Source organism: Halichoerus grypus, chromosome 11, assembly GCF_964656455.1.
Source record: "Halichoerus grypus chromosome 11, mHalGry1.hap1.1, whole genome shotgun sequence".
In the NCBI taxonomy this organism is placed as follows: domain Eukaryota; kingdom Metazoa; phylum Chordata; class Mammalia; order Carnivora; family Phocidae; genus Halichoerus; species Halichoerus grypus.
In genome coordinates this window covers 80,046,135-80,061,738 of record NC_135722.1, presented here as the reverse complement: position 1 = coordinate 80,061,738, position 15,604 = coordinate 80,046,135, and the positions used below count along the sequence as shown (strand labels likewise).

At 39.7% G+C, this 15,604-nt stretch overlaps 2 protein-coding genes and 1 pseudogene across 4 annotated transcripts in view; all 3 read right to left on the bottom strand.

Moving 5' to 3' along the window:
* CNTN5 (contactin 5) overlaps nucleotides 1-15,604 on the bottom strand; it is a 1,336,681-nt gene that overhangs the window by 195,201 nt on the left and 1,125,876 nt on the right. The window lies entirely within an intron of this gene.
* LOC144379491 (acyl-coenzyme A thioesterase 8) lies at nucleotides 10,698-11,642 on the bottom strand (the record flags this gene model as incomplete). Its single annotated transcript, XM_078059109.1, has 1 exon — nucleotides 10,698-11,642. A coding segment is annotated over one exon (783 nt), but the record flags the coding sequence as incomplete, so codon positions are not given.
* Nucleotides 12,401-14,104, bottom strand: LOC118529173 (elongation factor 1-alpha 1 pseudogene; annotated as a pseudogene).

The window sequence follows — 15,604 nt, the reverse complement described above, 5'->3', positions numbered from 1 at the left end:
GCAAAGACATTTGGGAACCACAGCAACAGGCCCCTCCCCCAGAAGATCAGCGAGAACAGCCAGCCAAGACCACATTTACCGATCAATGAGAACGGCAGAACTCCAGCGCTAGGGGAATACTGCACATAGAATCCATGGCTTTTTTACCATGATTCTTTAGTCTTTCAAAGTTAATTGTTTTTTTTTAACTGTGTTTTTTTCTTTTTTCCTTTTTTCTTTTTTTTTGAATTTTTCTTTTTCCCTTTTTCAACCAACATCTTATCAATCCCTTTTTTAAAAAAAAACATTTTTATTTTTCATTTTTAAAGTCATATTCTATCCCTTCATAGTAGTTACCCGTATTTTTGGCATATATATATAAGTTGTTCTCTCTTTAAAATCTTGAGATAGTTTCTTCTAACAGATCAAAATATACTCTAAAGCTCTAGTGTATGGTTTTTTTCTACTCCCCTGCCTGATCACATTCTCTCCCTTTTTTCTTTCTTTCTTTTTTTTTTTTAATCCTCTTCTTTCTTTTTTCAAACAACTTATCAAATCCTTTTTTAAAATTTTTTATAATTTCCATCTTTACAGTCATATTCTATCCCTTCATCATATCAACCCTTATTTTTGTACATATATAAGTTTTTCTTTCTTTAAAATTTTGGGAGGGACTTTCTTTTAACAGACCAAAATACACCCAAAATCTAGTGTGTGGCACTGATCTATAATCCAGCCTGATCATATTTGATCACATTCTGTTTTTGTTTTGTTTTGTTTTGTTCTGCTTTTGTTTGTTTTTATCTTTATCTTTTTCTTTTTTCTTTTTTTCTTTCCTTTTCTTTTTTCTCTCTTTCCCTTTCTTTTCCCACTGCTTCAGGTCTTTTCTGATTTGTTTAGAGTATATTTTCTGGGGACGTTGTTACCCTGCTAGCATTTTGTTCTCTCATTAATCTGTTCTCCTCTGCACAAAATGACAAGATGGAAAAAATCACCTCAACAAAAAGAACAAGAGGTAGTACCGACTGCCAGGGACCTACTCAATACGGACATTAGTACGATGTCAGATCTAGAGTTCAGAATCATCACTTTAAAGATACTAGCTGGGCTTGAAAAAAACATGGAAGTTATTAGAGAAACCCTTTCTGGAGAAGTAAAAGAACTAAAATCTAACCAAGTAGAAATCAAAAAGGCTATCAATGAGGTGCAATCAAATATGGGGGCGCTAACTGCTAGGATAAATGAGGCAGAAGAAAGAATCAGTGAGATAGAAGACCAAATGATGGAAAATAAAGAAGCTGAGAAAAAGAGAGATAAACAACTACTGGATCACGAGGGCAGAATTCGAGAGATAAACGATACCATAAGATGAAACAACATTAGAATAATTGGGATCCCAGAAGAAGAAGAAAAAGAGAGAGGGGCAGAAGGTATAATGGAGCAAATTATAGCAGAGAACTTCCCTAATTTGGGGAAGGAAACAGGCATCAAAATCCAGGAAGCACAGAGAACCCCTCTCAAAATCAATAAAAATAGGTCAACACCCCGACATCTAATAGTAAAACTTACGAGTCTCAGAGACAAAGAGAAAATCCTGAAAGCAGCTCGGGAGAAGAGATATGTAACCTACAATGGTAGAAACATTAGATTGGCAACAGACTTATCCACAGAGACCTGGCAGGCCCGAAAGGACTGGCAGGACATATTCAGAGCACTAAATGAGAAAAATATGCAGCCAAGAATACTATATCCAGCTAGGCTGTCATTGAAAATTGAAGGAGAGATAAAAAGCTTCCAGGACAAACAAAAACTAAAGGAATTTGCAAACACGAAACCAGCCCTACAACAAATATTGAAAGGGGTCCTCTAAGCAAAGAGAGACCCTAAAAGCAACATAGACCAGAAAGGAACACAAACAATATACAGTAACAGTCACTTTACAGGCAATACGATGGCACTGAATTCCTATCTTTCAATAGTTACCCTGAATGTAAATGGGCTAAATGCCCCAATCAAAAGACACAGGCTATCAGATTGGATTAAAAAACAAGACCCATCGATATGCTGTCTGCAAGAGACTCATTTTAGACCCAAAGACACCCCCAGATTGAAAGTGAGGGGGTGGAAAACCATTTACCATGCTAATGGACACCAAAAGAAAGCTGGGGTGGCAATCCTTATATCAGACAAATTAGATTTTAAACCAAAGATTGTAGTAAGAGATGAGGAAGGACACTATATCCTACTTAAAGGGTCTATCCAACAAGAAGATCTAACAATTGTAAATATCTATGCCCCTAACATGGGAGCAGCCAATTATATAAGGCAATTAATAACAAAAGCAAAGAAACACATTGACAACAATACAATAATAGTGGGGGACTTTAACATCCCCCTCACTGAAATGGACAGATCGTCTAAGCAAAAGATCAACAAGGAAATAAAGACTTTAAATGACACATTGGACCAAATGGACTTCACAGACATATTCAGAACATTCCATCCCAGAGCAACGGAATACACATTCTTCTCTAGTGCCCATGGAACATTCTCCAGAATAGATCACATCCTAGGTCATAAATCAGGTCTCAACCGGTACCAGAAGATTGGTATCATTCCCTGCCTATTTTCAGACCACAATGTTTTGAAACTAGAACTCAATCACAAGAGGAAAGTCGGAAAGAACTCAAATACATGGAGGCTAAAGAGGATCCTACTGAAGAATGAATGGGTCAACCAGGAAATTAAAGAAGAATTAAAAAAATTCATGGAAACCAATGAAAATGAAAACACAACTATTCAAAATCTTGGGGATACAGCAAAGGCAGTCCTAAGAGGAAAGTATATAGCAATACAAGCCTTTCTCAAGAAACAAGAAAGGTCTCAAGTACACAACCTAACCCTACACCTAAAGGAGCTGGAGAAAGAACAGCAAATAAAGCCTAAACCCAGCAGGAGAAGAGAAATAATAAAGATCAGAGCAGAAATCAATGAAATAGAAACCAAAAGAACAGTAGAACAGATCAACGAAACGAGGAGCTGGTTCTTTGAAAGAATTAACAAGATTGATAAGCCCCTGGCCAGACTTATCAAAAAGAAAAGAGAAATGACCCAAATCAACAAAATCATGAATGAAAGAGGAGAAATCACAACCAACACCAAAGAAATACAAACAATTATAAGAACATATTATGAGCAACTCTATGCCAGCAAATTAGATAACCTGGAAGAAATGGATGCATTCCTAGAGATGTATCAACTACCAAAACTGAACCAGGAAGAAATAGAAAACCTGAACAGACCTATAACCACTAAGGAAATAGAAGCAGTCATCAAAAATCTCCCAAAACACAAAAGCCCAGGGCCAGATGGCTTCCCAGGGGAATTCTACCAAACATTTCAAGAAGAATTAATACCTATCCTTCTGAAACTGTTCCAAAAAATAGAAATGGAAGGAAAACTTCCAAACTCATTTTATGAGGCCAGCATTACCTTGATCCCAAAACCAGACAAAGACCCCATCAAAAAGGAGAATTACAGACCAATATCCCTGATGAACATGGATGCAAAAATTCTCACCAAAATACTAGCCAATAGGATCCAACAGTACATTAAAAGGATTATTCACCACGACCAAGTCGGATTTATCCCTGGGCTGCAAGGTTGGTTCAACATCCGCAAATCAATGAACGTGATACAATACATTAACAAAAGAAAGAACAAGAATCATATGATCCTCTCAATAGATGCAGAAAAAGCATTTGACAAAGTACAGCATCCTTTCTTGATCAAAACTCTTCAGAGTATAGGCATAGAGGGTACATACCTCAATATCATAAAAGCCATCTATGAAAAACCTACAGCGAATATCATTCTCAATGGGGAAAAACTGAGAGCTTTCCCCCTAAGGTCAGGAACGCGGCAGGGATGTCCACTATCACCACTGCTATTCAACATAGTATTGGAAGTCCTAGCCACAGCAATCAGACAACAAAAAGAAATCAAAGGCATCCAAATTGGCAAAGAAGAAGTCAAACTCTCACTCTTTGCAGATGATATGATACTTTATGTGGAAAATCCCAAAGACTCCACCCCAAAACTGCTAGAACTCATACAGGAATTCAGTCAAGTGGCAGGATATAAAATCAATGCACAGAAGTTAGTGGCATTCCTATACACCAACAACAAGTCAGAAGAAAGAGAAATTAAGGAGTCGATCCCATTTACAACCACACCCAAAACCATAAGATACCTAGGAATAAATCTAACCAAAGAGGCAAAGGATCTGTACTCAGAAAACTATAAAATACTCATGAAAGAAATTGAGGAAGACACAAAGAAATGGAAAAACGTTCCATGCTCATGGATTGGAAGAACAAATATTGTGAAGATGTCAATCCTACCTAGCGCAATCTACACATTCAATGCAATCCCCATCAAAATACCATCCACTTTCTTCAAAGAAATGGAACAAATAATCTTAAAATTTATATGGAACCAGAAAAGACCCCGCATAGCCAGAGGAATGTTGAAAAAGAAAAGCAAAGCTGGTGGCATCACAATTCCAGACTTCCAGCTCTACTACAAAGCTGTCATCATCAAGACAGTATGGTACTGGCACAAAAAGAGACACATAGATCAATGGAACAGAATAGAGAGCCCAGAAATGGACCCTCAACTATATGGTCAACTAATCTTTGACAAAGCAAGAAAGAATGTCCAATGGAAAAAAGACAGTCTCTTCAACAATTGGTGTTGGGAAAATTGGACAGCCACATGCAGAAGAATGAAACTGGACCATTTCCTTACACCACACACAAAAATAGACTCCAAATGGTTGAAAGACCTCAATGTGAGACAGGAGTCCATCAAAATCCTAAAGGAGAACACAGGCAGCAACCTCTTTGACCTCAGCCGCAGCAACTTCTTCCTAGAAACATCACCAAAGGCAAGGGAAGCAAGGGCAAAAATGAACTATTGGGACTTCATCAAGATAAAAAGCTTTTGCAAAGCAAAGGAAACAGTCAACAAAACCAAAAGACAACTGACAGAATGGGAGAAGATATTTGCAAATGACATATCAGATAAAGGGCTAGTATCCAAAATCTATAAAGAACTCACCAAACTCAACAGCCAAAGAACAAAGAATCCAATCAAGAAATGGGCAGAAGACATGAACAGATATTTTTCCAAAGAAGACATCCAAATGGCCAACAGACACATGAAAAAGTGTTCAATATCGCTCGGCATCAGGGAAATCCAAATCAAAACCTCAGTGAGATACCACCTCACACCAGTCAGAATGGCTAAAATTAACAAGTCAGGAAATGACAGATGTTGGCGGGGATGCGGAGAAAGGGGAACCCTCCTACACTGTTGGTGGGAATGCACCTGGTGCAGCCACTCTGGAAAACAGTATGGAGGTTCCTCAAAAAGTTGAAAATAGAGCTACCATATGATCCAGCAATTGCACTACTGGGTATTTACCCCAAAGATACAAAAGTAGGGACCCGAAAGGCTACGTGCACCCCGATGTTTATAGCAGCAATGTCCACAATAGCCAAACTGTGGAAAGAGCCAAGATGTCCATCAACAGATGAATGGATAAAGAAGAAGTGGTATATATATACAATGGAATATTATGCAGCCATCAAAAGGAATGAGATCTTGCCATTTGCAATGACGTGGATGGAACTGGAGGGTATTATGCTGAGCGAAATAAGTCAAACAGAGAAAGACATGTATCATATGACCTCACTGATATGAGGAATTCTTAATCTCAGGAAACAAACTGAGGGTTGCTGGAGTGGGGGGTGGGGTGGGAGGGATGGGGTGACTGGGTGATGGACACTGGGGAGGGTATGTGTTCTGGTAAGCGCTGTGAATTGTGCAAGACTGTTGAATCTCAGATCTGTACCTCTGAAACAAATAATGCAATAGATGTTAAGAAAGAAAAAAAGAAGAAGAAGAATGTAGCAGGAGGGGAAGAATGAAGGGGGGGAAATCGGAGGGGGAGAAGAACCATGAGAGACAATGGACTCTGAAAAACAAACTGAGGGTTCTAGAGGGGAGGGGGTTGGGAGAATGGGTTAGCCTGGTGATGGGTATTGAGGAGGGCACGTTCTGCATGGAGCACTGGGTGTTATGCACAAACAATGAATCATGGAACACTATATCTAAAACTAATGATGTAATGTATGGGGATTAACATAACAATAAAAAATTAAAAAAAAAAAAAGAAAGGGGAACCCTCTTGCATTGTTGGTGGAAATGCAAACTGGTGTAGCCACTCTGGAAAACAGTATGGAGGTTCCTCAAAAAGTTAAAAATAGACCTACCCTATGATCCAGCAGTTGCACTACTGGGTATTTACACAAATAATTCAAAAAAATAGTAATTCAAATGGATACATGCACCTTGTTTATAGCAGCATTATCTACAATAGCCAAATTATGGAAATAGCCCAATTGTCCATCAACTGATGAATGGATAAAGAAGATGTGATATATGTGTATATATGTGTCTATACACACACACACACACACACACACACACACACACACACACTGGAATATTGCTCAGGTTAAAAAGAATTAAATCCTGCCATTTGCAATGACATGGATGGAGCTAGAGAGCATTATCCTAAGCAAAGTAAGTCAGGCAGAGAAAAACAAATACCATGTAATCTCACTCATATGTAGAATTTAAGAAACAAAACAAAAAGCAAAAGGAAAAACAAAAGAGAGAGAGGCAAATCAAGAAACAGACTCTTAACTACAAAAAAACCTGATAGGTACCAGAGGGGAGGTGGATGGGGGATGGATTAAATAGGTGATGGGGATTAAAGAGTGTACTTGTGATGAGCAAAGGGTGTTGTATGGAAGTGTTGAATACTATATTGTACACCTGAAATTAATATTACCTTGTATGTTAACTAACTAGAATTTAAATAAAAACTTTAAAAAAAGAAGATGGCCAACACCTGACTAACTGTTCCCCCCGGGCTGACTGGCCCCCACTGTGCTAAGTGAGTATCTCTTTGAAAGGTTTACCTTTAAGCATGATTAGGAGCCTCCAAACCAGCAGCCTTTGAGGGGCCCCTCTTGCATACTCCTGGGTGGCAGGGCTTTTGCCTGAGCCTTTTCCTGTAGCTACTAGGCCGCTTTTTAAATACCCTGGAGCCCCCCCCAAGTAGTTGACTAAATGGAAATAAAGTCCTTTGCAGAAAGAAAAAAAATCATGAGTATATGGATAAGGTATTGTTAAAAACAAAAATACGAGAGCCTATGAATGAGTTAAAAAGTTACTAGAATTGGCACTTTCCAGAAGAGAGAAGGAAAGAGATGAAGGTTTTAAAAAATTATAATTTGGAAAGGCTTTATTTATAAGAAATTGATTTTTAAAAATTTAGTGGAACATTTCTAGGATACCAAACACATATCATTTTCTATCCAGGTTTAAACAATTGAGAAATACTCCCTGGAGGATGACAGATCTTTACAAATTCAGGGTAAGGTTTGGCACCCAAATTCTATTATTCATTTTCTTTGGGTTCAGGTGAAGAGTGTAAAGGTAAAGAATAGAGTGAAAGGGGGGTCAAAGAATGCTAATACTAAAACAACATAACAACATAACATAACATAACAACATAACATAACATAAAACATAACATAACATAACATAACATAATATAACATAACATAAAACAACATAACATAACAATTTTTTTCTCAAAAAATGTAATGCTCCTTAGCAGAGCTGAGTTGGAGAATATGGTGGCAATGTAAGCACAAAGCAAGGCTTCCAACAGGACTAATGGAATTAGAGGCTGATCCAGCGGATTCAGGTTTAATCTGTAAGTGTAGGTAGGATCTAGATCTCAAATTCATTAAACCTAAGGGTGCAGAACTAAGGCAAGTTACCATGAGATGTGAGAACAGATACTCAGTGCATGTCTGGCTTTCATTAATATCAACTATCAGATAAGCTACTCCTCATCTCTCTCTCTCTCTTTTTTTTAAGATTTACTTATTTTAGAGAGAGTGAGAGAAAGAGAGTGCATGCAAGTGGGGGAAGAGGCAGAGGGAGAGAGAGAGAATTCTCAAGCATACTCCCCCACTGAGCGCAAGCCCAACGCAGGGCTTGATCCCAGGACCAGGAGATCATGACCTGAGCCTAAATCAAGAGTCTGTTGCTCAATCCACTGAGCCAGCCAGGCGCCCCGCCATGCTTCATCTTCTGAAGAGGGTATAGAAAAAGATCAGAAGTGCTCATCCCTTTATCTCATTGGTGTGAAGGCATTAAAAGGCAGAGGAAATCATCTAAGCTTTTTGATGCATAAAAATGTGGAACTACCTGGATAATAAGAGAGCTCCAGCTGTTAATTTTACTTTAGAGTTAATTTGGAGATGGGTGGGCAAAAGATGAAGATGAAAATATGGCCCAGATAAGCGAAGATCTTGTTTGTCATGATGAAGAGTTTGAACATTATCCTATAGGGAGGGAGAGATGAGGAGAGTTTATTTTTTACCTAAAATTTTTATATTGAGTAAATTTAACATATAACATTATGTAAGTTTAAGGTGTACAGAATGTTACTTTAAAACACAGATTGTAATATGATTGCCAATGTAACAATATTTATCACATTGCATAATTATAGTACAATATTATTGTCTATATTCATTATTGCACATTAGATCTCTCTGGCTTATTTACTACTCATCACAAGTTTGTACCCTTAAACACTATTGCTCTTATCCACTCCATCCCTGGTAAACACCATTTTACTCTTTGTTTTTCACAGATTTAACTTTTTTAGATTCCACATATAAGTAATATCATACAGTACCTGTCTTTTTCTGTCTGACTTATCTTGCTAAGCATAATGTGCTCAATCAGGGCCCATCCATGTTTTTGTAAATGGGAAGATATATTTCTTTCTTGTGAGCAAATAATATTCCATTATGTATATGTGCCACATCCTTTTAATCCATTCATCTAATGATGGGCATTTGAGTTATTTCCACATCTTGGTCATCGTGAATAATCATGGGAGTGCAGATAACACATTGCAATCCTATTTTCATTTCCTTTGGCTAAATACTTGGAAGTGGAATTGCTGAATCACATGGTCGATCTATTTTTAGTTTTTTGAGAAAGCTCCCTATTGTTTTCCATAGTGGTTGGGCCAACTTACAGTCCTACCAACAATCTATAAGTGTTCCCTTTCACCACATCCTTGCCAGCACCTGTTCTTATACTTGATGATGACATTCTAACAGATGTGAGGGGGTATTGTGGTTCTGATTTGCATTCCCCTGATGATTAGTGATGATGAGCATCTTTCCATGTGTCTGTTGGCCACTTTGAATCCTCTTAGGAGAAATGTCTATTTAGTTCTTCTGCCTGTGTTTTTTAAATTGGATTTTTGTTGTTATTGAGTTGACTGAGTTATTTATATATTTTGGATATTAACCTCTTATCTGACATGTAGTTTGCAAAAATATCCTACTTCGTAGGTTTTTAAAAAATTTTTTTAATAGTTTCTTTTGCTTTGCAGAAGCTTTTGAATTTGATGTAGTCCCATTTGTTGATTTTTTTTTTTTTTTTGTGGTGTGTGCATCATTCCTAAAAAAACATTGCCAAGACCAGTATTGATGAGCTTCTTCCCTATGTTTTCTAGGATTTTATGCTATCAGGTTTTATGTTTAGGTGTCTGATCTATGTCAAGTTAAGTTTTGTAACCAGTGTAAGATAGGGGTCCAATTTCATTGTTCTGCATGTGTTTCTCTAGTTTTCCCAGCACCGTTGGTTAAAGAGACTATCTTTTCCCCATTAGGCATTCCTGGCTCCCTTGTTAAATATTAGTTGGTCATATATGCCAGGGTTTAATTCTGGGCTCTCTATTCTGTTGCCCTAGTCGATGTGTCTATTTTTGTGCCATTTCTATACTGTTTTTATTACTATGGCTTTGTAGTATAGTTTGAAATTGGGAACATGATACCTCCAACTTTGTTCTTTTTTTCTCAGGATGACTTTGGCTATTCAGGGTCTTATATAGTTCCCCACAAATTTTAGAATTGTTTCTTCCATTTCTGTGATGAATGTCTTTGGTGTTTTGATGGAGATTGCTTTGAATCTGTAGACAGATGGCTTTGGGTAGTACCATTTTTACATTAATTCTTACAATCTATGAACATGGGATATATTTCCATTTGTTTGTATCTTCTTTGATTTCTTTCAGCAGCATTCTATAGATTTAAATTACAGATATTTCACTTCTTGGTTAAATTTATTCCTAAATATTTTATTGTTTTTTTTAATTAACATCATGTACTATTTGTTTCAGGGGTACAGGTCTGTGATTCATCAGGCTTACACAATTCACAGTGTTCACCTAGCACATTCCTTCCCCAGTGTCCATCACCCAGCCACCCCATCCCTCCCACCCTCCTCCACTCCAGCAACCCTCATTTTGTTTCCTGAGATTAATAGTCCCTTACGGTTTGTTTACCCCTCCGGTTTCATCTTGTTTCATTTTTCCCTCCCTTCCCCGATGATCCTCTGTCTTGTTTCTCAAATTCCTCATATCAGTGAGATCATATGATAATTGTCTTTCTCTGATTGACTTATTTCGCTTAGCATAATACCCTCTAGTTTTATCCACGTTGTTGCAAATGGCAAGATTTCATTTTTGATGGCTGCATAATATTCCATTGTATGTTTTTTTTTTTTTTTTTTTTTTTTTTTTTTTTTTTTTTTTTTTTGGTATTAGTCTCTTTATTGGGTTTGGGGACAGAAGGCCTAGCCCTCGACTGTACGGAGTTGGTGGGGAGAAGGGTGATCCTTGAAGCCCCAGGCCAAGCTGGTCCCTCTGGCTACAGCTTGCTCTCTGAGACCCAGGGCTTCACTCGGATCACGCCCTCCTGGGCACAGGACACAGCCAGGACGCCGTCCCGACGCCATAGTCGCCCTTGGACCAGTCCCCGGGAGCCACCAGCCCAGGGGCTCTCGCACTCATAGAGCATCCAGTGGTCAGCTCGGAAAGGGGTGTGGAACCACATGGAGTGGTCCAGAGAGACCATGAAGTGCACCTTGTGCTGCGACTGGTGGGGCAGCACTGCCGTGCCCAGGAAGGCGTAGTCCGAGATGTAGGCAGCCACGCAGCAGTGCATCTTCATGTCGCCCTCCCCGATATGGCCCCGGGCTCGCACCCAGAACATCTGTTTGGGGTCCATGCTCTGCAGCTGGCTCAGGGTAGGTGGCTTAACCGGCTTAATCTCAATGGGCACCTCCTTGGCCGCAATTCGGTTCAGTCCCACTCGGTACTTCTCTTGGAGGTTGGGGTTCCTTAAATACTGGTCGATGAGGGCCTCGTGGTCCAGCAGCTCTTCGGGTGGGGGCACGCTGGGCATGGAGAACTGGTGCTGCACGGGGCTGGGCTGAGCCTTCTGGAAGGAGGCCTGGCAGATGAAGATGGGCTTGCCGTGCTGCACGGCCTTCACGGAGCGCACCGAGAAGCTCGTCCCCGTCCGCGTCCGCTCCACCTGGTACAGCACCGGCACCTTGAGGTCCCCTGCCCGTACAAAGTAGCAGTGCAGGGAGTGCACATGGACGTCTTCGCTCACAGACTTGGCTGCAGCCACCAGGGCCACCAGGGCCTACCACATCTTCTTTATCCATTCATCTGTCGATGGACATGTAGGCTCTTTCCATAGTTTGGATATTGTGGACATTGCTGCTATAAACATTGGGATGCATGTGCCCCTTTGGATCACTACATTTGTATCTTTCAGGTAAAGTCTCAGTAGTGCTGGATCATAGAGTAGCTCTATTTTCAACTTTTTGAGGAACCTCCAAACGTTTTTCAGAGTGGCTGCACCAGCTTGCATTCCCACCAACAGTGTAGGAGGGTTCCCCTTTCTCCACATCCTCACTAATATCTGTCATTTCCTGACTTGTTAATTTTAGCCATTCTGACTGGTGTGAGGTGGTATCTGTATTTCCCTGATGTCAAGAGATGTTGAGCACTTTTTCATATGTCTGTCGGCCATTTGGATGTCTTCTTTGCAGAAATGTCTGTTCATGTCTTCTGCCCATTTCTTGATTGGATTATTTGTTCTTTGGGTGTTGAGTTTGATAAGTTCTTTATAGATTTTGGATACTAGCCCTTTATCTGATATGTCATTTGCAAATATCTTCTCCCATTCTGTCGGTTGTCTTTTGGTTTTGTTGACTGTTTCCTTTGCTGTGCAAAAGTTTTTTATCTTGATGAAGTCCCAGTAGTTCATTTTTGCCCTTGCTTCCCTTACTTTTGTTGATGTGTCTAGGAAGAAGTTGCTGCAGCTGAGGTCGAAGAGGTTGCTTTGGGTAGTTTCATTTTTACATTAATTCTTACAATCTATGTTCTCTTCAAGGATTTTTTTTTTTCTCATTAAACTTTTGTTTTAATGGGTCTCAAAATTCTGTGACAAATTTTTGGTCAAGTTGTTTCCATTAAAAAGTACCGATTTTAAAAACTAATAACTTAAAACTGCCACACACACAAAAAAAACCCAAATGGTCCACAAAACATTCTCCTTTCCTTCTGAAGGTTTTACGATGCATTATTATCATTAACCAGTCTTTTACTATTAAACTTAAATGGCCAATTGACACAAACAGTTCTGAGACCATTCTTCCACCACTGATTAAGACTGGGGTGGCAGGTATTGGGGATAATATTCATTTAGCCTTCTGCACTTTCTGGGCAGACTTGGTGACCTTGCCAGCTCCAGCTGCTTTCTTGTCCACTGCTTTGATGACACCCATAGCAACTGTCTGTCTCATGATACGAACAGCAAAACGGCCCAGAGGAGGATAGTCAGAGCTCTCAACACACATAGGCTTGCCAGGAACCATATCAACAATGGCAGCATCACCAGATTTCAAGAACTTGGGACCACCTTCCAGATTTTTTCCAGAACGATGATCTATCTTCTCCTTCAGCTCAGCAAACTTGCATGCAATGTGAGCTGTGTGACAATCCAGCACAGGTGCATACCAGCACTGATTTGGCCTGGATGGTTCAGGATAATCACCTGAGCCGTGAAGCCAGCTGCTTCCATTGGTGGATCATTTTTGCTGTCACCAGCCACATTGCCACGATGAACATCTTTGACAGATACGTTCTTGATATTGAAGCCCACAATTGTCCTCAGGAAGAGCCTCATTCAAAACTTCATGGTGCATTTCAACAGACTTTACTTCAGTTGTAACATTGACTGGAGCAAAGGTGACCACCATGCCAGGTTTAAGAACACCAGTCTCGACTTGGCCCACAGGGACAGTACCAAAACCACCAATTTTGTAGACGTCCTGGAGAGGCAGACGTAAGGGCTTGTCAGTTGGACGAGTTGGTGGCAGAATGCAATCCAGAGCTTCAGGAAGTGTGGTTCCACTGGCATTCCCATCTTTACGGGTGACTTTCCATCCCTTGAACCAAGGCATGTTAGCACTTGGCTCCTCATGTTGTCACCATTCCAACCAGAAATTGGCACAAATGCTACTGTGTTGGGGTTGTAGCCAATTTTCTTAATGTAGGTGCTGACTTCCTTGACGATTTCCTTGTATCTCTTCTGGCTGTAGGGTGGCTCAGTGGAATCCATCTTGTTAACACCAACAATTAGTTGTTTTATACCCAGTGTGTAAGCCAGAAGGGCATGCTCACGGGTCTGCCCATTCTTGGAGATACCGACTTCAAATTCACCAACACCAGCAGCAACAATCAGGACAGCACAGTCAGCCTGAGATGTGCCTGTAATCATGTTTTTGATAAAGTGTCTGTGTCCTGGGGCATCAATGATGGTCACGTAATACTTGCTGGTCTCGAATTTCCACAGGGAGATATGAATGGTGATACCACGTTCACATTCAGCTTTCAGTTTATCCAAACCCAGGCATACTTGAAGGAGCCCTTTCCCATCTCAGAACCCTCCTTCTCAAAATTTTCAATAGTTTTGTCGATCCCACCACATTTATAGATCAGATGACCAGTAGTGGTAGACTTGCCTGAATCTACATGTCCAATGATGACGATGTTGATGTGAGTCTTTTCCTTTCCCATTTTGGTTTAGGTTGAGTGGTGATTTTCACACCTGTGTTTTGGCAGCAAACCCGTTGTGAAAAAGCTCTCCTCAAGGATTTTGTTCTCCTCAAGGATTCTGATGGATTCCTATCTCACACTGAGGTCTTTCATCCATTTTGCATCTATTTTTGTATGTGGTGTAAGAGAATGGCCCAGTTTCATTCTTCAACATGTGGCTATCCAATTTTCCCAACACCATTTGTTGAAGAGACTTTTTTCCAGTGGACATTCCTTCCTGCTTTGTTAAAGATTAGTTGACCATAGAGTTGAGGGTCCATTTCTGGGCTCTCTATTCTGTTCCATTGATCTACGTGTCTGTTTTGGTGCCAGTACCATACTGTCTTGATGATGACAGCTTTGTAGTAGAGCTGGAAGTCCAGAATTGTGATGCCACCAGCTTTGCTTTTCTTTTTCAACATTCCTCTGGCTATTCGGGGTCTTTTCTGGTTCCATACAAATTTTAGGATTATTTGTTCCATTTCTTTGAAAAAAGTGGATGGTATTTTGATGGGGATTGCATTGAATGTGTAGATTGCTCTAGGTAGCATTGACATCTTCACAATATTTGTTCTTCCAGTCCATGAGCATGGAACATTTTCCATTTCTTTGTGTCTTCCTCAATTTCTTTCATGAGTATTCTATAGTTTTCTGAGTACAGATCCTTTGCCTTTTTGGTTAGATTTATTCCTAAGTATCTTATGATTTTGGGTGTAATTGTAAGTGGGATCCACTCCTTAATTTCTCTTTCTTTTGTCCTGTTGTTAGTGTATAGAAATGCCACTGATTTCTGTGCATTGATTTTATATCCTGCCACTTTACTGAATTCCTGTATGAGTTCTAGCAGTTTTGGGGTGGAGTCTTTTGGGTTTTCCACATAAAGTATCATATCACCTCAAAGAGTGAGTCTGACTTCTTCTTTGATGATTTGTATGCCTTTTATTTCGTTTTGTTGTCTGATTGCTGAAGCTAGGACTTCTAGTATGATGTTGAATAGCAGTGGTAATACTGGACATCCCCGCCATGTTCCCGACCTTAGGAGAAAAGCTCTGTTTTTCCCCATTGAGAATGATATTCGCTGTGGGTTTTTCATAGATGACTTTTAGGGTATTGAGGTATGTACCCTCTATGCCTATACTCTGAAGAGTTTTAATCAAGAAAGGGTGCTGTAGTTTGTCAAATGCTTTTTCTGCATCTATTGAGAGTATCATATGGTTCTTGTTCTTTCTTTTATTAATGTATTGTATCAAAATGATTGATTTGCAGATGTTGAACCAACCTTGAAGCCCAGGAATAAATCCCACTTGGTTGTGGTGAATAATCCTTTTAATGTACTATTGGATCCTATTGGCTAGTATTTTGGTGAGAATTTTTGCATCCATGTTCATCGGAGATATTTGTCTGTAATTCTCCTTTTTGATGGGGTCTTTGTCTGATTTTGGGATAAGGGTAATACTGGCCTCATAAAATGAGTTTGGAAATTTTCCTTCCATTTCTATT